The sequence below is a fragment of the Agelaius phoeniceus genome, chromosome Z (assembly GCF_051311805.1).
Source record: "Agelaius phoeniceus isolate bAgePho1 chromosome Z, bAgePho1.hap1, whole genome shotgun sequence".
Classification (NCBI taxonomy): domain Eukaryota; kingdom Metazoa; phylum Chordata; class Aves; order Passeriformes; family Icteridae; genus Agelaius; species Agelaius phoeniceus.
The window spans coordinates 73474269-73495654 of record NC_135303.1 but is presented as its reverse complement, the minus strand read 5'-3'; the positions used below and the strand labels follow the sequence as shown (position 1 = coordinate 73495654).

The 21386-nt window shown below is 36.9% G+C and overlaps 1 protein-coding gene across 1 annotated transcript in view; it reads left to right on the top strand.

The window, feature by feature from the left end:
• Positions 1-21386, top strand: part of RGS7BP (regulator of G protein signaling 7 binding protein) — a 34916-nt gene that overhangs the window by 5900 nt on the left and 7630 nt on the right. The window contains exon 3 of the mRNA XM_054651539.2: positions 17241-17371. Within this exon, the coding sequence (XP_054507514.1) occupies positions 17241-17371 (131 nt within the window). The remainder of the gene's footprint in view (positions 1-17240; positions 17372-21386) is intronic.

Genomic DNA, 21386 nt, shown 5'->3' with positions numbered 1-21386 from the left:
GAATTCACTTGTCCTACAAGACTAAGCAAGGCAACAAATAGGAAAGATGCAAAGACTTGGAAAGAAAAAAACAAAAGCAAATCCTCTATGCTGGAGAAGGGAGCTCTGGGAAGAAATCTGGAAATTGTGGAAAGGGAAGGAAATACTGAAGTGGAGATAATGCATTAGAAACTGAGCAGGATAGAAGTCATGAGGACCAAAAAATACATTGGTCATGGGCATATCATTTCTGGAATATTAGACAGACATCAGAGCAGGACAGTGATGTAATGTGAACAAGAAGAGAGGGCTGCAACTGTACCTGTAGAAAAAGGCTACACTGATATGCCAACAAAAGCAGATTCAGCTGTAGAATCAGAGGAAGTGAAAGTCACGCTTATGTTTTAAAAACTGAGAGAAAGAAAGACAAAGGAGATGATGAAAAAGAGATGAAGTAGCAAGGAAACATAAAATGTTATAAAGTCCACACTGGGTTAGACCATATCACCCCATCTAGCTCAAACCTGACAGCTGCTGGTAGCAGCTATTTCATTAAGAAATAAGCAAAGATAAAAAAACAGGTTGTGCATAGAACGATGACTTCTCTTGCCAGCACTCAGTAAATAAAGGCTGCATGTGAACAATCACTATCTGACAAATGTGATTTCTCTAAACATTAAGATCTTTTACTCAAAAAATGCTGAGATTGAATAAGGACATCTTTATGCTGTGATGTATTTAAAAACCTATGTACTAATAAAATATTACTGAAAAACAAAATTTCAAATTAAGTCTCCAACTTAATAGGGCCTCATAGATACTACATCCTCTTCTTTACTTGCTCTGATATCTTTTTCTTATAGAAGTAGTGAGATGTTACCAGAGGGGAATAAAGATTAGAAATAAAAATAATCTAAATTGAAATATCCTAATTCTAATTAATGTTCCTTTAGGAATGCAAGTCAAAGTATACCCTCCTTTCAGTGTTGGTTTTCTCAGGACTTTAGGTCAATTCCTGCTCTTACACTAAAAGTTGTTAGTGATTTTTAATGAGCTGTCTTCTGAAGAAGGTGAGTAAAGTTTCAGTCCTTTCATCACATTTTCTTCTATATAATGTAGCAGAAATTAAAAATCTCTTAAGTATTTACATTGTTCATCCTTATAGTATTAGTTGTCATGGTCAAAACTGGAGAAAGTACAGCAACAAGAAAATGAGTCAGCATGATTTTTTCCAAAGAAAAAGACAGGAAAAAATATTTGTAACCGTAAGAAGATGAGGGGGAAAAAGATGTGAATCTCTGTTATGGAAGGGAGTCTGCTTTGTGGAATGATAGAGTGCTGATCTTTTATAGTTCATCAAATGGGGTTTCATCAGCTGGTTTTATAAGTGGAGTCCACTGAGTCTGGGATGTCAACAGAGAGATAACTCAGAACTGTATTTTAAGATACACGTCTGCACAACTGTGTACACACTTTCCTAAATGTCCTTACATAGTCTCAGGCACTTGATATGCTTACATAATGTGTGCACTTGGCACACTGAGACCAGAACTGGCAGTGTCTCTGTGACAGTCTGATATATATATATGTTGGCAGTGGCTTTTTTTGCATGAAACAAAACTTGTGTGAGGAGCTCAGGGGTGCATGGCAATGTACATCTGTGTGAGCATAGCTCTAGAAGTGATTTTTCTCTGTTTTTCTAACTGGTGTTGCAAAGTCCAAAATCTAAGGAGGAATAAACCTCTCTCTACACTAGTACCTGCTGGGGCATCAGCTCTGCAGAAGAGGATCTTGGGGGTTCTGGTGAACATCAGGTTGAACATGAGCCAGTGCTGTGCCCTTGTGCAGAGAGGGCCAGCAGCCTTCTATGCTGCTTTAGGAAATATTGCCAGAAGGTCAATGGAGTTCATCATTCCTTTCTACTCAGGGCTGTTGAGGCCATGTCTGGAATACTGGGTCCAGCAATGGGCTCCCTAGTAGAAAGGAGGAAAGGACATCCAAATCAGGTCTAATCAACTACCTTAAAGATGGTTTGGCAGCATCCCACGTACAAGGCAAGGCTGCTGGTTCTGGGATTGTTTAGGTTGGAGAAGAGAAGGCTGGAAGGGGGATATTATCCATATGCATAAAAACTACCTCCTGGACTAGTGTAAAGCAGACACAGTCAGACTATTATCAGTGATAGGACATCAGGTAGAAATTGAAATACAAAGAAAAATTGATTTAAAATTTTAAATTCGTTTTTTTCCTGTGAGGCAGGTAGAATATTGGAACAGGTGCAGTGAGAGGTTCTGGAGGCTCTGTCCTTTGAAATACTGAGAATTCACCTCGTCATGGCCCTCCATAACCCTCTGTAGCTGACACTGCTTTGAGTAGGAGGAGGCTTGGGCCAATTTAGTTCTAGGCGTCCCTTCCAGCCTGTGATTAAGTAATCATAAATCTCCTTGGGAAAATTCAAAGAAAGTTTCCTTATTTGACACCCATGTGTATCTGTTACTTTTATTAAATAGTTGTTAATTTTAAGTTCCCCTAAGTTCATGAAAGGTTGAGAAAGTCAGCTAAAAATCACATCCTGATTGCAATCATTTGCACAAAAAGACTATCATAGTCTTGCTTTAAGTTTTTAATTTTATGTAATTTCTACTTTTGTTTTTCTTTGCCATCTACAGTAGGAATTCTCATGTTTTCAATAAGCACCAAATGGTAATTTTCTCAGAGCTAATTAATATTAGATTGCTTCCTAAGGCTGTTTTAAAACATTCTGCTGACACCCAATTGTGGCCAATTTTTTTATTGAACTGTCTGAATTTTCCCTGAATTACAACCCTACAAAATTATCTGCTTTCTAAAGGATTCAAACAAAAAAGATTGCCTCAAATATTTTACACATTAGGTGAGAAGAAGACTGCAGACCTATAAGTTAATGGCAGCTGTAATAAGATAGGCATAAGAGAAATAATTTTAACTGCATATGTTAAATAAAGCTCTACTGGCAGTCAGTATTAGCTGAGCAGAAACAAAGCACAGCAACACTTAGCTCAAGAGGGAAGAATTTTTATAATTGTGATTCAAAACCAACTTTATACCAGCAGTCAGAGCAACAAACCAGAGGTCTGTCCCAGCTAGATACAGATGGAGCAGCATTCATGGAGATCTCTGTCCTTTGTAGACATCTTTGCAGTCACTACCATGGTACTCCTGTCAGTGTGTGTATCACAAGTGGGGAGAGTGATAATGTCGATCATGGGGTTCTGAATCACAGGCGCTGCTGGCTATACCCAGCTCTGGGTTGGAGTTGTTAGCATTGTTTCAACTGCCAGATTAAAGTTAAGAAAAAAGGTAAGTGCTTCACAGATATTGCAGTATGATAACCAGAATGTGACCTGATTAAAGTATAGTTAAATATCAAAAGTAATGTTATGATATGTAAGAAAACAAGGAAAGTAGTCAATATTCACTGCAAGAATCAGTACTGTTCTACAGTGTAGTACCAGTAGCTTAATGCTCTCTGAAACTTGTGATTTCTTGCTAAAATGTTGCAGGTGTTTTAAATAGTAACAGCTTAAAGTTGTGACCTTAAAAATCCTGTCAAGTAAAAAATACTGACTGAGATCCTCCACTTCAGAAAACTCTTGGAAATATAAAACATCATTTTGCTCTCATGGGCTATACTAAAAGCATCTCAGTAAGTTGTTTCAATCCTGGAGCTCACAATTCTTATAATCATTTTATAGCACGTTACTTAGGAAATTGTCCTGATGATGTAACTATGACTGTCTGAAATGGGTAAAGTCAGGAAGAGTTTTGTCTGCCTTCAAAGAAGAGCTTTTCAGGATTACTAAGCATTCTTATGGTATAAAGTCTCATTGTCCCTCAACTTTGACATTCAGCTTCTGTAAAGATTTACTGGAATTTTCTTACATGCTTAAAATTTTCTTGTAGTTTTGAGCATATCAGATTCTAGAAGCAAATTATTACAGTGTTTATTCCACTTTGTTTGGCTGGCATATATTCACTGATTTCTACATCCTGAAGTGATTGCAAATGTAGTACCGTAGTCAGAAACTACACCTGTTCCAGTGACTCAAATCCTATTTTGACTAATGGGAGTTCCTGTGCATGGGAATGGGAATGTTTTGATAAACAAGCTCAGATGTGGATAGTTTAATGTACCCCTTAAGGACCATATAGTGCATGATAGTGAAGTAGGTATACCATAGCTTACTCTTTTCACAAGAGGGTAAGATGCACATGTATTGTTCTGAATAGATTCCTTGTCAAAAAATTTCTCTGATTATATAATCCATATGCATCTAAAATGATGGAAAAGGAGAGCAAAAAGATAAAACTATTTTCTGTGGAACTGAGTTAAGGTACCTTTGATTATTAAGAACAAAATATATTCACTCAATTTAAGTTTCAAGTTGAAAATGAAGTTGTTTAAGTCAGGCACCTCAAGTTCAGAAAGCAAATAATGGAAGAAAAACAAGGTTATTTACTGAGCTAGAACTCTCAAAATAGCTGACCTCTATAGACCGGCATTTTCTTTGTACCTCTGGCTTTGGAGGTGCTTTAATAGGTGTTTGGGACTTGAAGATCTAAGGTATTAATATCTCCCTTTATAGATCTGTCTTTCATAACTGCAGGCCAGATTTAGTCAGGGGCAAACAGACCTAAAAGTGGATTTATTACTCTATTATTTTTCTATGTTCAGAACAGCATTTTGAAAATTCTAGAAGTTCTATATCTGCAGTAACACAGCAAAAGTTAATTTTGACAAAGTGGAAGAGCTTATGGCAACCTGCTTAATGATAAACCTCACCAGCAGTCAGAAGGACAACATTCTTGCTTGTGCAGGATCTGACAAGATTGTTCCCAGAGGTGCTGGCAAAGCATCCTCAGAGCCTGACAACTTCGGGCCCTTCACAAAACACAGTGGCCCCTATCACTTCCTTTTAGCCAAAGCTGAAGGTGAGTCAAACTTAATTTCTAGACCACTTGCACCTGTGTCCTAGAAAAGGCATGAAAGTGAGAAAAGGGAAAAGTGAGTGCTAAAAGTCGAACAGACATTGTCTTTGTCAGTCAGTTATTTGCCCCTTTCTTCCATCTGACACTCAATTAACACATCCACAACCCCTTCCAGCGCAGTGCTGCCACTGCTGAGACACTCCAGGACTGCTGGGTAAGCCAGACAGGTAAGCCAGACTGCTTGCATGATGGGTCCCTCTAATAGCAGGGAAGCCCTGTCCCAGCCCAGCAGCCAGGGAGGCTGCCCGTGCTTGAGGATACTGCTACAAATAGTATTCTCCCTGGGAAACATAAAGCAGTGTAGGTTTTCCTCTGTGACATGACCTGAAGCTGTGAGGTAGTTGTGGAGAATTTGGGGGTACATTGCCATTGTCTAATCCAGTGGAAAGAGTATTTTGCATGAGGAATCAAAATGATGTTGAGGTCTGCTCTGTACTTGGGTTTCAAGCAGTGCCATTGCATATAAACACTGAAAACCATTAGGGAACTTCTTTTCTGATATTCTAATCCTTGCTCCCATATTTTTTTTCCTATGTTTTAAGCAGATAAAACACATAAAGACACAGGGAAACAGATAATCAGAACTCAGGTAAAGGATGACTATTCATATTATTTTATATCTTCAGCCTGGCAAACTGTACATTCACTGCACAGTACCATGGCCTAGGATCAAAGTATCCTGCAGCTTTGAGGTGGTTTCCCTTCCATTTTAACATGCCCTCTGCATTCATCACTCCCATTGTGGGTTCCTGGAAAGAAATACCAAAAACTAAGATATTACTGTAATTCAAGTCCTTCAATGGACCGTTCTCTGCTATGCATGAACAGCATTCTACTACAGTTAGATTTTAGAAGGGTTATTTCTCAAACTCTAACTCATTAATAATGGAGTATTCCAGTTATAGGTGTAAGACTATCTGTAGCAATGATTGAAATAACCAACCTGTTTCACATTCCTATTCCGAGGTATACAAACCTTTATATGAGAAAATTGGGGACTGAATTACATTGGCAGGGTCTGTTTAGAAATGCTGCAGAATCAGAGCTGATCTTTTGTAGAAAATTTGGTTTCTCTGGCTCTAACTTTGTGCCCTTCTCTTGCCCCATTTTGTCCTTTCAAAAGATCTGCTCTCATTGTTGAACATAAAAAGCTTTTCACACCTTTACTTTGCAAGTGATTTTCTTGGGGAGTAATCAGCCAGAGGATCCAGCAGTTAGGTACATCTCTAGAAACAGGAACTATGGGGATTTTGAAAAGCCCACAGAACTTAAGTGTGGACTCTGTTTTGACAGTTGCTGTTACCTCTGCTTCACTTCAGATTTTCTCATGACCTTTTCTCCTTTGTCATTCCTTTTTTCAGTGTTTCTTGCTTTTTTGCCTCATAGCCTGTCTCCAAATAGTAATGAAATGAACATCTGTTGTGCTACTGTCCCATTAACTATTTGGGAACTTCTCATGGCAGTCTTGAATGTACATATAACAAGCCTCCTGGAATCCAGTGATCTTTAGATCTGTGGCATTACTGTAGTAAACATGGCTAACAAAAATAAGAAATTTTTCAAACTCCGGTGTTTTGGGAAAAGTCTGCAAAATCTCATTCAACCTCTCACTGATGTTTCAGATGAATCACTTATTAAATAGGTGTACCAGTACTTACTATCTCTGAAAAATACTTACAATTTTACAGCATATTTGAGTCTTCCAAGGAAAAGCATTGTTTTCAAATCTTCTCTTTTATTATTGCTATAGTGTATGTAGATATTACATTTTTATCATTGTTTTCATAATTAATTTCTTCTGAAATTGATTTTAAACGTCAATTTGCTGGAATTCTAAGCCCTAACATGTAAAAGCACATAGCAACTCCTGTTGCTATGTCTTGTCATGTCACATCCCAAGTGGAATCAATTAATAAGCTCTTCTTGAGCAAAAACCAGAGTGTTACTAATTTATGTCAGTAAATAGTGCTTCACAAGGAGATCTAGAGATAAATTTTAGAAGGTATTTGAAGATAGAAGTGTAGCTGATTATGAGCCTTTCAATTGCTAATTTCTATGCCCACAAAAATTAGGAGTACCAGAGAAGCCTGCGTGGTTCAAAATTATTCAATTCAAAATAATATTCTGAATTATGTTAGACCAATCCAAAAAAACTTTTTCATTGCAGTATTTCTGAAAAAAATAATATATACTTCATACCTATCTTCACAGATGTAAATGAAAGTTGCACTTGTGCTAATCTGTAACCAGGATGGCCAAGAGGAGTGCCTTTTTTGTCCCCACTAGGCCCACTGCTTTGAGACTGTTTCAATAGCATATTTCAGTGTTTCTCTTCTGTAGGTTTCTAATGAAACACAGCTAAAGCTAGGAATTTAGTGATGAGTTTTAAGTGCTTCTTTCTTGATCATTTTCCTAAATACTGTTCGATTAAGAAATCCCACATGTCTGCAATTTTAGGTGATAGATGCTTTGCCTTTGTTCTGTTTAGCTTGGCTTAATATTGTTCTCAGAAACTTCTTCTGATTCTCACTGAATCTTACAAAGCCAGACTATGTTGACAATATGTTTATATATCTTAAGAGAAATAAAAACATGAGATAATGGAGTTATGCATTAGAAAGCCTTCAGCATGAGCTCTCAGAATTCCACATATACTGGGATTTTGCTTCTGATTTCTTGCCTCTTTTTTTGTAAGTCTTGGACTGAGAATTGCCAGTTAATGGAAATGATTTTACTAATGCTCAGTATTTCTCAACATTCTGGAACACTGCTCTTTAGTTAGAAAGGAGCCATTTTGATTCTGTGCCCCTCACTGAAATCAGCCAACAACATTGCCAAGTTAATTGTGCAGGGCCATGCAGTTAAGGGCATGTCCTTCTCACAACCCGTGTTTGATCAAGCTCTTTCAAGTGCTGCACTTCCTGCCTAGTCAACTAAGAAAAAACTTTACACTTACTGTGAGCTGCTTGGTACATGGAGGCTTGCTCTAGTGACAGTAGCAAACAGTACCTACTCTTAACAGCATCATCAGTACCTTGTGATGATCAGTCTCCAGACATGGGAGAGATCGGTTCTGTCAGGCTTCCCCCGGAAAAATTCCAACTCGTTTCAACAAGGTGTACAAAATCTGTTGTAATTTTTCTAATTGCTTTATCACTCTGTTTCTGAACAATTAATTAAATAAATGAATCTGGGCATTAAGATCTCGACACAGCATTAAATGAAGTATTCCAGTATTACCAGTTAAATGCTGTTTAAATTCATGTTTTAAAGTTAAATTATGCTGAAGTGTTGGCTGTTATTGAATTGAATTGAATTTTCTCCTTGATGGGAATATTTATAGATCTACATTTACATTTTCCATATAATTTTTAACTCTCAGAGAAATAATATACTGAATTATTTGTACATTAACATAGGAGGTCTTCTTTTCTCTTATATTCCATTTTTTATCTTGCTGTTCTTATCTTTCATAAGAGTGGTTCCATCATGAACATTTCCTGGCAGCAGATCTCATGTAAGAATTCAAACACTGGTATATTAAATTCTGTGCTCAAAGTTGTTGAAGAAACTGCTTTCCCATTTCAGGAGAAAACAAGTTTGCATTTATTGTGTGAGCAAAGAGAAGCTGACACTTCATATCTCTGTCTATCATGGCAAGACAGATCATTGCAAATGTACTGCTGGTAACCTTGGCAGCATGGCAAATGGCTGAGTGGCAAAATATTTTAAAGTGCCATGTTTATACAGCAGCTTCCAATTATTTCCAACAGTTCTGGAGTTGTTATTGTGGTGAAACAGCACTATCCACCCATATGTGTTTATAAGCTCTCCCAAAAAAAAACCCCAACACCAACAAAGTAGTGTTTGGTACTTGGGAATATTATGACAACTGCAACCGCAGTGTGTAAGACTGAGTACAGGGTGAGGCTGTGTGCTGAAGAAGCACTCCCTTCATGCAGAGTGAAGAGTCCCAGTGCACCAAAGTTGTGGACGTTCCAAAGTCTGGGCATATAATTTAGCTGCAGACCTACCCAAAGTAGTGTGTCTACAGCCTTTTGTAATTAATTTTGCATCATTCAAGACTCAGAAACAAGAAGTATGTCTGTGCAGCTGCTAACATACAATGCTGAATGCCTAAAGGAAGACTTAATGGAGAAATCCTTGTTTCCCAAGCAGAAAAAAAGGCTTTTCAAAGAGGGGAAAAAACAAAAGTAACACCAGTTCACAGAGTCATGTGGAGACCAAAGCAGGATTAAAAATCTAAGTGAAAAAGCTGCAAAGATCTTTTTGCTAGAATACTGCTTCCTGAACACATTTTATCAACAGATGGTTTTAAAAATTTCTTTCTCCATATATGAATTTAAATTCAGGAAGCTAATCTATCTCTTTTTTCTTTCTATTTCCTTCTATTTTTTTTCTTTTTTTTGACACATTCAAGTTTTCTCAGTCTCTCAGCTGTGATTTCTAACTACTCTTACAGATTTGATCTGTGAAGTATCTGGTGGAGCTGTGTGAGATTCTACTGATTCTATAACACAATTTCTTTTTCACTTCGAATACTTCTCTATGGAGGTATTTGAATTTTTCTGTAAAAAATTATAATATTTCTTTTAAAAAAGATAAAAAATACTCTGAGGTATAAGCATGATATATTCAAGCACTCCTAGCAGCATTTGATACATAAAAAATCCCAAACACCACCTTATTCTGAGCAACCTGGAAATATCTACTGTATGCACTGTTTTCCTTCTAGTTTAGAATTGTAGCAGTCACAGTATTGGTCTATTTGACCAGCAGACAAAAAAAAAAGGATTATACATTATCTATACATTATGAAAATGCATAGATTTTTTCAATAATTGTTAATGCAATATAGCTCTTATCCAAATCACAGTGAAACTTAAAGAACATCCTTCCTTCAGTTTAAATAGTTAATTAAGTGCTGTGTAATATTTTTGAGGAAAAGTAAATGCATTGTTCCTTGCCTCGTCTCATTTTAACATATCTTCACAACCATTCCAGTTTTCTCATTTTGAAATATGGAAAACCAGAAGATAATGGGTATCCAGATTATTCTTAATGCTTTATGGAATGCCTTTTGGAAAAAATATGTTGAAATTTATATTCAAAGAAGGTACTAATGACAGAAATAAAATGAAAAAAGGAAGTGTCTCAAATCTAGGAATCATCTGGTTTAGTGTCCTGAGAATGGTCAACAGCAGATGGCATCACTTGCCTGCAGCAGAGTTCCTTCTACATCCAGTATGTTTCTAGCCCATTGTGACCTAGATATCCTACAGCATCAAATACCTGAAGCACTTAACTCTCCTTCAGGCTCTCTGGAAAATTTTACCCTGTTTGTCCACACAGATCAGAACCAATTTCATAAATGACCTCACATCAGATACTAGTTTTCATACAATTTTTATGAAAAAAAATTACAACTGTACAACTGTTAATCAAAGGAACTGGATGGGCATGTAGGTATGAATCCATATATATTTTGCAGACTTTTGAAAGGTGGAGTTTATAAATCATTCATTAACAAACAGTGAGTGATTAAGGGGCATTTTAAATAACACAGAAGCTTAACTAAAGTCAAAGGGCAAATCCACGGGCAGCATGACTATCAGCTGCCTGCAGGGGATTTAAAAGAGGCTGGGCTTGAGCCTGTTGGACAGCACAAACTTATCTGTGCTTTCTCTACATTTTTATCAAATTCATTTGAGAACAACTTGTTGATGCTGACAAGGCAGCGTTCTGAATAGGAATTTCCTAGATAAGCTTACAAGTTATTGCATATAGAGCTAATGTCACTGTCTCCTTCTTGGTTAGCACAGATCTCTGCTGAAAGGTCGGTGTAATGGTTTCGATTTATCTGTTCTTCAGTATTACATAATTTGAGGCTGTGGGATTTTTTTTTTTGTTCAGCTGAGGCTAAAGCTAACAAGGCTGACTTGAGAGCCCACCCAAAGTTTTCTTTCATCTAATTGGACACCACCTTCTCAACAGGTCTGATAACCTGCAGAGAAAAAGGCCCTGTTCATCTCATATTTGACTAGTGCAGAAGTCTCCTGGATTTCTCTAAAGTAGAAGCAAGGGTCAGACAGCTGAAGGAAGGAACAATGGAGTTAGGGTGTGGTGGTCAAGCCAGGCCTTTTGGCGTTTTTTTAAATTTTATGAGAACTCAAAAGTGTAACTGAAGACACACATGCAATTTCATTTGGAATTCTGGGTACTTAAAAATATCCTGCTGGGGATTTTAAGCTTAGCTTATCTTATTTTGAGACAACAGCCAAACTCACACCCAGTTGCTTGCTCACTCACTCCTCAGCAGAATATGAGGAGAAGACAGGAAGAAGAGGAATAAGAAAGATTAGGTAGAAACAAAGACAGGCACATTGACTGTCTGTAGAGCAGGCTTGACTTGGGAAATATTATCCTAACTTAGTGCCAATTAAAATTAAAATAATTACTAATTTAAGTAATGGGACAAGAAAAGAAACATCAAGCATCAAGCTAGCACCTCTTCTGCCTGGCTTCCATGCTAAACTTCACTCCAGACTCCTCTACCCACCCCCACCCTCCTGGGCGGTATAAGTGGGATGGGAATATGGGGTTACAGTCCATAACCAATCTGCTTTGTTTCTCCTTCCTCCTCACATGTCTCCTCAGCTGCAGTGTGGGCTTCTCCACAAGCAGCAGTCCTGTCAGAAAAATCTACTCTAGCATAGGTTCTCCACAGGTGGCAGTTCCTGCAGGAACATCCATCTGCTCTGGTGTGCTCCGTGGGCTGCAGGGAAGATCTCCTCTGGCATGGAGAGCCTCCTCCTTTCTCTTACCCTGATATTCCCTCTCGTTTCTTACTCCTTTTTTTTCCCCTCACTCCTTCTCCTTGTGGCTATTTTTTCCCTTTTTGAAAATAAGTATTTTGCTCCGCAGATAGGTTCAGCCGTGTCCTGCCAAGGATCCTTTGAGGAGCTGCAGGAACTGGCTGTTTCCAGCTCAGGGAAGACCCTCACCTCATCCCACAATGGGCACCCTGTTGCCAATATCACCACCAGAAGCTTGCAATTGCATCAAATACATCTGGTATTGCCTAGAGTGGAGTTTACATGCAATCTTCTGTTTCAGTGCTGTTTTTCTCATGTACTGAGTGATTTATGATTGGGTTTGTCCTCTAGTGGAGTAGTTTGGATAGTGTTCTGGTAATTTGCCTATTGCCCTTGCTTGAGTTAGTTCAGCCATTGAAACTGACTTCTGAGGGAAGAAGTCTAGGAAATTCTGGTCTCTGATTCTGATAATTTCAAACCTTTCTCTTTTTTTTTAATGTTGTATCTAAATTGTTCTAACATGGAAATATCTAAAATGTTACCAACCTGGGAGTTAGCAGTGTCTAAAATATGAGCCACTGCATTGTGGTTTTGTTCTGCTGGTTGTATCACATATTCAGATTGACTCCATCAGCCTTACCAGAGTTACTGGAGATTTACACTGTTCTAACAAAACTAAACCTGATCATGCCTTCTGTTACTGCAAGCACTGTTGTAACTGCTTCAAAACAACAATCTGATTTAATAAGAACAGTACTGCAGTCATTTATGGGTCTGCCAGGAAGAACAAGCCCTGCTTTTTTCCTGGCTGGACTGGGTGGGGAATAGCAATTGTATCGCAGTATTACATAAGTAGAGAGCAACAAACCAACACATGGCATTGAAGCTGACAGCAGTTTGTGTACATTTTTTTTTAAATAACCCTAGCAAATGGGAGGAACACAAATAAGAACATTTTCCCAGGAACTGCTTAGAAGAAAACACCGTTGTTGGGCAACTTCTCTTCCTATATTCAAAATGAATTCGCCAGTCTTTTGTTCCTTCAAATATGTATGGTTACATGAGAAACAAATAAGCAATCTGTTTAAGATACAAAAGCATGGGCAGGGTTAGTAGGCTGTTGAACCTGAGCTGTAATCAGAGGGGCTTCTGGTACTTGGTATATAAGGGGATTAAGTGGTATCTCCTCTGCAGTGTTTGTCACACTTTGTATCCGAACAGAAGCACCACGTATCTGAGGTAAGTTTTGGTTTTCCATTTTTTCATCCTTCTACTGCTTTATATTTCTAAACTACAATGTTTCAGACACTAACTTAAAATACAGTCTACAGGGTAGTATTTGTGGACAGTTTTTCACTACTTATCAAGCCAAGTTACATTATTTTTCAAGGGAAGCACATATATAGAGCATTAGACAGAATTTGATGATTTAGTTTTCACTTCTGACTGGACAAATGTTTATTTTCCTTTGGCTTTGAAGACTGAAGGACTTCATTATATGTCTAGATAGTTTTTTTGGCTTACAGTATTTTGGAACTATTAATACTTTTATTTGGAGTTAAGCATAGAATTTGTCAAAGCAGTGCTTTTACAAAAAGGTTTACCAGACCCTTCATATATCTTAGCTACTCTTTTAACCAGAGACAGTATATCTGTCTATATTTTTTATGTTGTTGATACTTAAAGTAAAATGCTGTTCTGTTGTAAATATGTGACTAAAAGTCTTGAGTTAGACTGTAATAATTTTTCAGTTTTAGTAGTCTTATTTTTTGCTTAATTTCACTTAAATTTCACTAATTTTAGTGCAACTGTGAATGTTGGGCACCCTGTGGGAATTCAGGCAAATCTCAAGGTGTTTCTCAGTTGTAACCAACATTTTAGCAGTACAGTAAAATGATCTGTCAACTATTTTGGAGGGAAAATATTTTTTTTAATGAATCTTTACTCTTTTCCTTTGCATTTAAGGAAGAGCATTTTAATATTTTCTTCTTTGAATTTTAAAATAATTACCAAAATATCTTCATTTACTTGTCTTAATGATCCTGGGTACTATATGGTTGGTGTAAGAGCTCCCTCTATAGGTTTTATTTTAAATCTCAGTTTAGGAAAATAAAAAGGAAAGGAAATTCCACTTATTGTCAATGCTTTATAAACATACTCAGTTGAACAACATTACATGATTTTTAAAGAGCAGGATTTTATGGAAAGAAATCCATAGATTTTACCAATGGTTAAAGTATGAGAATGTAATAATATATTACAGATTTTATAACTTACTTTTGTTTTTACAAAAAAATTATACTTTTAATAGCAGCCCAATAAGCTGTGTAACTTAAGCTGCTGTTTTATGTAGGAGTAACACAGAATTTTCACTTTTGTAACTACGTGTATACCATTAACAATGAGTTGCTGGTCTGTGTCTCATGGGCAGGTGCTCAGTGCTGTGCTAGTTCTGATATATCCACGTGCACATAAGGTATTTTATGTTATAGCTCTGTTACAAACACAATTTAGCACGGCATTGTATAAGATCATGTTATATGAGGTTTCTCTTGAATAACTTAAGTGGTCTTTGTAAAAAAATGGGCTGGACTAACTGAACAGCTGACTTGAGGGAGAATATTAGAAGTTTGCATTAACTTTCCTTTGTATGTAAATATTGATTTGGTATATAACTATTAAATAATAGTTATTAATAGTTAATCATAAACATATCGTAACCAGAATTCTGAAATTTATGTCTGTACTAGTCCCCTATTCAGCATTTCTCATGACATGGCATTGTACACACAGAAATAGAAAAATTGATAATGCTTTAAAAGGAAATGTTGAGCCCTGTACACAAAATTCAGGGATTATAAAATAAATCCTCATTGGCATTCATATCAGAGCATTTGGCTTTCAGAGATGAAAATGAGGCCTATATACATATATAGAAGCAAATTGTTTGGTTGCAAACTGATGGAATTATTATGGTCATTATTACAACTAAACACTAATTAAATAGTTCGAGGCAATTAGTGAGGATAGTGGGCTGGAAAGGATTCTCATTGTATAAACTTCGCATAATATTTTTCTTGGATATCACTGCTGTTACTCTGGATTTGCAAATGAGAGAAGAATTTTGCCCATAGTCCAGTTAGAAATGTTCTATACTCTTGAGAAAACAAGAATGGGTTGGAACATGCATATATTATTGATGTTTCTAGTTCTTACTCTCATACTGTTCGTAAATAGAGTTTGCAAATAAAAACCACACTAGATTTATGACAGCAAAAAAAGTCAATTAAAATGTCTATTACTATGCTTTTGAATACTCTTCCAACTTATTTGTAAATAGGAAGCCACTAATAAATTTGAATTGGCTCATGAGTCAAGCATCTTATTTATAATTGCCACCTTCCCAGTCTTCACAATTAAAAATTCTGTCACTAAAAGCAATAATGTTTAAACGTTTTCATATTTTTGCTTTATAGGAATTTACCAGCTGCATAAGGAAAACACTGTTTCCTTACACCTGTGTGTAGACCCTGAAATAGTTTTGTCAGTGACAGCTAGAAAGGAACATCATAAATTATAAATAAACATTGCAAACAATATTCCTCTAGTAGCCATGACTTCCAAGAGGGTCTGAGGACTGCTAACTCTCTGAAATAGTGCAGAGAAAAATAGAACAGCCATATTTTTAATTTATCTAAATCTCCTACGAGGAAATTACCTTGTCACAATGTAGTGTCTAATTCTCTTAGGGACAGACCTGTAGTTAAATAATTCTAGTGCTCAGGAGAGCTAGACAGATTCAGCTTTTCTTGCATGAGAAAGAGGAGTAGAACTGTATCTCCCAATCAAAAGAGCTCTCATAATTGAACAGAAAAAGCTAATTATTACCATTTCTGGTAACTTAAATTTTTTGCAGGCCCTGCTTTGCACAAGAACATGTATGGGCAAATCCCCTTCAGGTGCAATAGACAAGCCAATGGCTTCAGGGCAGAAGAAACCTTGGTCACAGAGAAGTGTTCAGACATCTAGGAAACTTAAACAGAAACTGAATAGGCCTATGTGTCTGTTGGTGGGGCTTCAGGACTTAGGGATTGCGTGAAATAAGCAGTAAGTTTGAAGACCTAAATTTTGGACGTACATTCTAAATATGGAAAGCAAATTGAACTCTAACGTTTTTTTTTCCTTTAAAGGAAGTAACTATGTGCTCATTGAGAAAAGGGCTGAAACAGTAAGTGATACACACATTGTGGGGTGGGAAGCAGAATTGTGGTTGAACCCTTCTTGTTCTGTACTAGAGCTTTATTCTGTATTTGTGATAAGATGCAGAAAGTATCATGCATGATAATTTTTCGACAAATCAAGGCTTCACTTCAGTAGTAGAAGAGTAGATGTGGCTTAAGGGAAATAAAAGTATTATAGTCTAGCCAAAAGAAATAAAGCTGCTGGGATGGGCAGGTTTATTACCATGTAGTTTGGTGTAGTAGTAATAGACCACAGCAATTGTAACTTATGCTCCAGTTATTTTCTGCCTCTTTGATAACATCTGCTTTGTAATGGATTGGCAGGTGGAACCAATTGTCCTTTGTCTCTTCCAATTCCAGAATAATTTCTCTTCAATCTTTAGTGTGTTCTGGGGTGTTTTTTTTCTTTTTTAGCTTAATTTTTCTCTTGTTTAAGCATTGTACTATTTTCCACTTCTGTGATTCCGGCCTTAAAAAGTGATACTTAATGTCTGATTTTACAACAGGCATGAGAATTGGTTCCTGAAATGGAGGTGTAGGATTTCAGTTTTTGTTTTCAATATTGTTACTACTTTCCTGAAAAAAGTCTTGCGCATCCCATTCTCCTCACAGTGCAATATCACATCACTACTTTAAATATGGGGGGAAACAAGTTCAGGCAGAATGCGTAGAATGAGTAGGCTAAAACTGACTTGTTTCTATTGAAAGTGTCTTCAAAGTAGGGTTGATCATGCTTGATACAGGATTTGTAATCTGAACAGGGACTGTTAAAATCGCCTAGTAATCTCCTGCATCTGTGTCAGGACCAAGGGTAACTGAAATAGAATGGCAGAAGACAGCTTCAGTCTCACAGAAAATACTTATCCAAAGCATTTAAAGAGAAGATGTCTCAGTCACTTATTTACCCATTTTCTGAAAACACACACAGGAGATAATAAGGACATACAGTCTTACCAAAGACAGCTCAAGTTCAGCTATGCTAAGCCTAGAGTTTTATAGTTCTAATGTATTGTTTGTAAATACTGTTAGGTAGAAAAGGCATAATAGTTTGTGAAGCAGATTCTGGTGTGGTTGCTTGCAACAGTAAGGAAGTGGACTTTATGACCTCACATTCTTCTAGTCTCGTTCCTAACTACATTTTTCTCTTTTATTGCAGCCCGGAAGATGGTGAAATCCATCCTGAAATCTGTAGACTATATATCCAGTTACAGTGTTGCTTAGAAATGTACACAACAGAAATGCTAAAGTCCATATGTCTGCTAGGATCGCTGCAGTTTCATCGGAAAGGTACTGGATTGCTTGTTTTAGAAAAAGAACAATCTTTTGGGGCATGCCTGGATATTCATGAAAGGTGAAACACTGTCCTGGTTTTGAGTGGGGTGGAGTTAATTTTCTTCATAGTAGCCATCATGGAGTGATATTTTGGATTTACACTGGAAGCAGCATTGATAATACAGGGATTTAGTTTTAGTCATTGCTAAACCCACACGAGGTCAAGAGCCTTTTTGCTCCTCACCCCACCCCACCAAGGATGCTGAGGGGGCCCAAGAAGTTGTGAGAGGACACAACCAGGACAGCTGATTTCAGCTGACCCAAGGGATATCCCAGACCATATGGCATCATGCCTAGCATATAAAGAAGGGGAAGACGAAGAAAAGTGAGGATATCAGTGATGGCATTTGTCTTCCCAAGTCACCATGAGGTAGCCTTGTTTTCCTGGGGATGGCTGAACACCTGTCTCCTCATTGGGAGAGGTGAATAAATTCCTTGCATGGCTTTTGCTTTACGTATTAAAATTGTCTGTACCTCAACTCAGGAGTTTGCTCACTTTCACCCATTCAGTAGTCTCCCTCATCCCACTAGGGTGAGCAAGTGTGGGGCTTCATTGATGTCCAAGGTTAAATCACAACAAACACCAGACTGTAAAGTGAATTTTATATATATTATATCTATACGTAGGTTCTATAGGTATCTATAGGTAGGTCCTATAGGTATCTACAGGAACCTATCTATAGGTTCATCATCATTCTTACAGAAGTGTGTCTTATCAGGTATGTACCAGTAATGTCCTCACCATTTAAAATTCTTTTTTTAAAAAAGTAGTTCCTTAAGTTTTAGGTGTCATTAGTCAGATGAGTGGGCAAACTTAGTAATGTTATTAGACATATTTGTCAGGCAAGATCTGTTATTAATAATGTTGCTGTTACTATTAGTTTTCTTATCTCACTGCTGCTTACCTCTTACTGCTGGCTATCTCTTACTGGTTCCAGTAAATTGTTCTTATCTTAACCTGTGATCTTCACCTGTCGTGCCTCCAATTCTCAACTCCAGCCTGCCCCAACAGAAGGAGGAGGGGGAGAGTGGCCTGTGGCTTAGGAGAATATCACTGATAGCACTAAATTGCGGAGTATGATTACTAAAACACTACCATAGCAAAAGGTAGATAAATATGGTTCAAAAGATACCCACCTTTATAAAAACAAATACTAGACTTGGAAGTGAAAGGAGATGTCCTCACTTCAGTGAAAATGCATGTCTCAAGTATTTCATTCTTGATTAGGTGCCTACTGAAAGGAAGATGTAGAAATGCTGATAATTTACTGTATAGTTTACTTAGTAACCTCATTGCTCAGTGATGACACAGGTTGATTAGGGCTGTACCTGTGCTGATTGTAACTACTCTTTCCCCAGATAATATCTCATCAATAAAAAACTAGGTAAAGCAAGGAAAAGTTCTGTATGGAACTGTAATAAAGATCTTGTAATGAACCTGTTGCATTTTCTGTCATGCTAAAAGATCCTGTAACATACTTTTCATATCTACCTGTAGAATGCTGCTAAAGCCAGGGATATTTTTATTACAAAAGTAAGAATGGGAGATTTGTAAATGCTTAACTGTGGTTCTCAATTATTTTTTGAAGTCAAAAATAAGTCTATAAAACAGGAAGAGAGAGAATTAGCAGAGTCATTGTAAAACAAGATAATAGTAGCTGTTGAAATGAGTCATTGTTTTTAAGACAGATTGTACTGCATTTCCTAGCATTGGCAACAGTTGTCAAACCATCTGCTGAACTGCTGAAAGTAAATAGCTTAAAGTGACCTGAGTAACTCTGAAATGTCTTGTCTCTCCCTTTTGCTTCTGGGTGGAATTTGCATTAATAATTTAAGCTAAACATCAAACTATTCAATGTCTGAAGTTGGATTAGAGGAGGAGTTACACCTTAGTTCCTACCTTGCAGTAGGTTAACTACTGATATCTGTACTGATATCTACTAGATATCTGTTTCACAACTCACCACAGAGATCATCATGTTAGTTATTCTGGCCCTACCAAGTAGTGATTTTTGTCCTTGCCAGATAGAGTGTTTTAGAGATAAACACAGTAACTTGGCTCCAAGCTTCTGTGACATTTTTTAAAAAATACATAGGAGGCAAAAACTATATGACAGGGATGACAGGGATTCAAATAATTTGAATACCTAATAGACAATAGCTTCTTTTGTATTAAATATTTAGTATTGGCAACACCTAGAAGTATTGCAAGGGCATCATACAATGATGGAAATTCCAGTCCTGTGTTAATTGTTTTTTCACCATGAAGGTAGCTGCATGCTAGACAGGCACCCAGAGGGGCTGTGAAATATCCATTCTTGGAGATGCTGATGACTCAAATAGTCCTGAGCAGTCTGATGCAAGCTAGCCCTGCTTTCAGTGGGATGTTCCACTAGATGACTTTACAACTTATTTGTTCTATGTTCTGACAGAACATACCATTTTCAGAGGAGCATTCTGAACCCATACTTTTCATTGATTTCTTTACTTACAGAGAATGATAGTTTAGTGTAGGCAAAGTGCATAAATTTATCTCTAGGAAGGAAAGAGAAAATAACTTCACCATTATAAAATATATTGTGATGCTGCTGTGTTTTTTGTTTCTCCACTTGTTTAGTTTTTCACAGTTTTTCATCTGAGTGACCATATGAAAAAAAGTTTCTTGTGTACAAAGAGTACTGCCCTTAACTTTCGCTTAACCTGTAAATGTGCATGTCTGGTGTTCTTGTTCTGTCTTGAAGCTAATTTCTGTGGGTAATATTTTCCATGTGGATGTAGTATTTCCCTTCTCTAGCCCTCTTACTTGCCAGACAATTTGTATGTTAGGTTTTTAAACCTCCCATGAGATTTCACCAATTCATGTTCTAACTCAGGACACAGCAGAGATTCAAGTAGAATGACCTGCAGACTGTTCTCAGCAACCTGTGGCTTATAAATAGTAATGTAGGTATTGGTATCTTGATCAAAATTTATCAAATAAGCTACAGAACTGGTAAAACTAAGGCAGTTTGCTAATGCTGATGTTCTTTTCCTAAGAGAAACTCAGCTAGCAGAAAAAAAGATTTCTTACTAGGAAAGATATTCTTTTAAGGAAACACCATATAAAAATTTGAAGGTCTGAGCTCAGGGTCTTTGACTGCCTTTCACAGCACATATCTTCTCATATCTCCTTATCTTTCTTTTCAGCTGAACAAATATTCCTTTATTTGCTGTATATATATATAAATCTTCCTGTACAGAAATTCCTTGCATGGTTACAGTGTTTTAGAATAAATTACTGCTGTTATAGAACTGCTACTAGAAAAGTCAGATAGTCTGTTATTTCTTTGAGATGTAACAGCCACGGTGGGGCCAAAAGCCATAAATATTTGCAGCTATGTTATGCAGTAAGTAAACTGAGGTAAGTGCTCTTCAATAATTTTTCTTTGTAAGATGGCTACACTACAAAAGCCTATTGTTGAGAATGTATTCAGCAGTTCAGCATTCAGAAAGTTTGCAAAGAGCACAAGGAATCATGCGTAAGTATCTTTATTTCAAGTGTTTTGTAGTTACTTTGTCTGGCTACCTGATAATTTATTCTATTACTCCTCCTTTCCATAATGCCAGGAGTTCTGGCTAACTAATACACATATAAGTACTTACGTGGGCATACATCTCTCTTTTATCCTAATTGTTTAGTGTCATATATTTTATTTATTGGACATCATGAAGAAAAAATAACAGTTATTGAGATGTGTGAGTCCCACCTGACATGTATAAACAACAGATGAGGGCAGAATGATACCAGCACAAACCAAAGTACAGGTACCTGTATAGTCATGCAAAAAAGGCAAGAATTGAGTCTTACAGGAAAATCAAGCATGCATACTACTTGTGTTTCATGTAAGAAATTCATATAGTTAATTATTGTATTTCCAGTGTTTGTTTTGTGATAAAAATATGTATTTTCTTAAAATAGTACCTAAAAGTG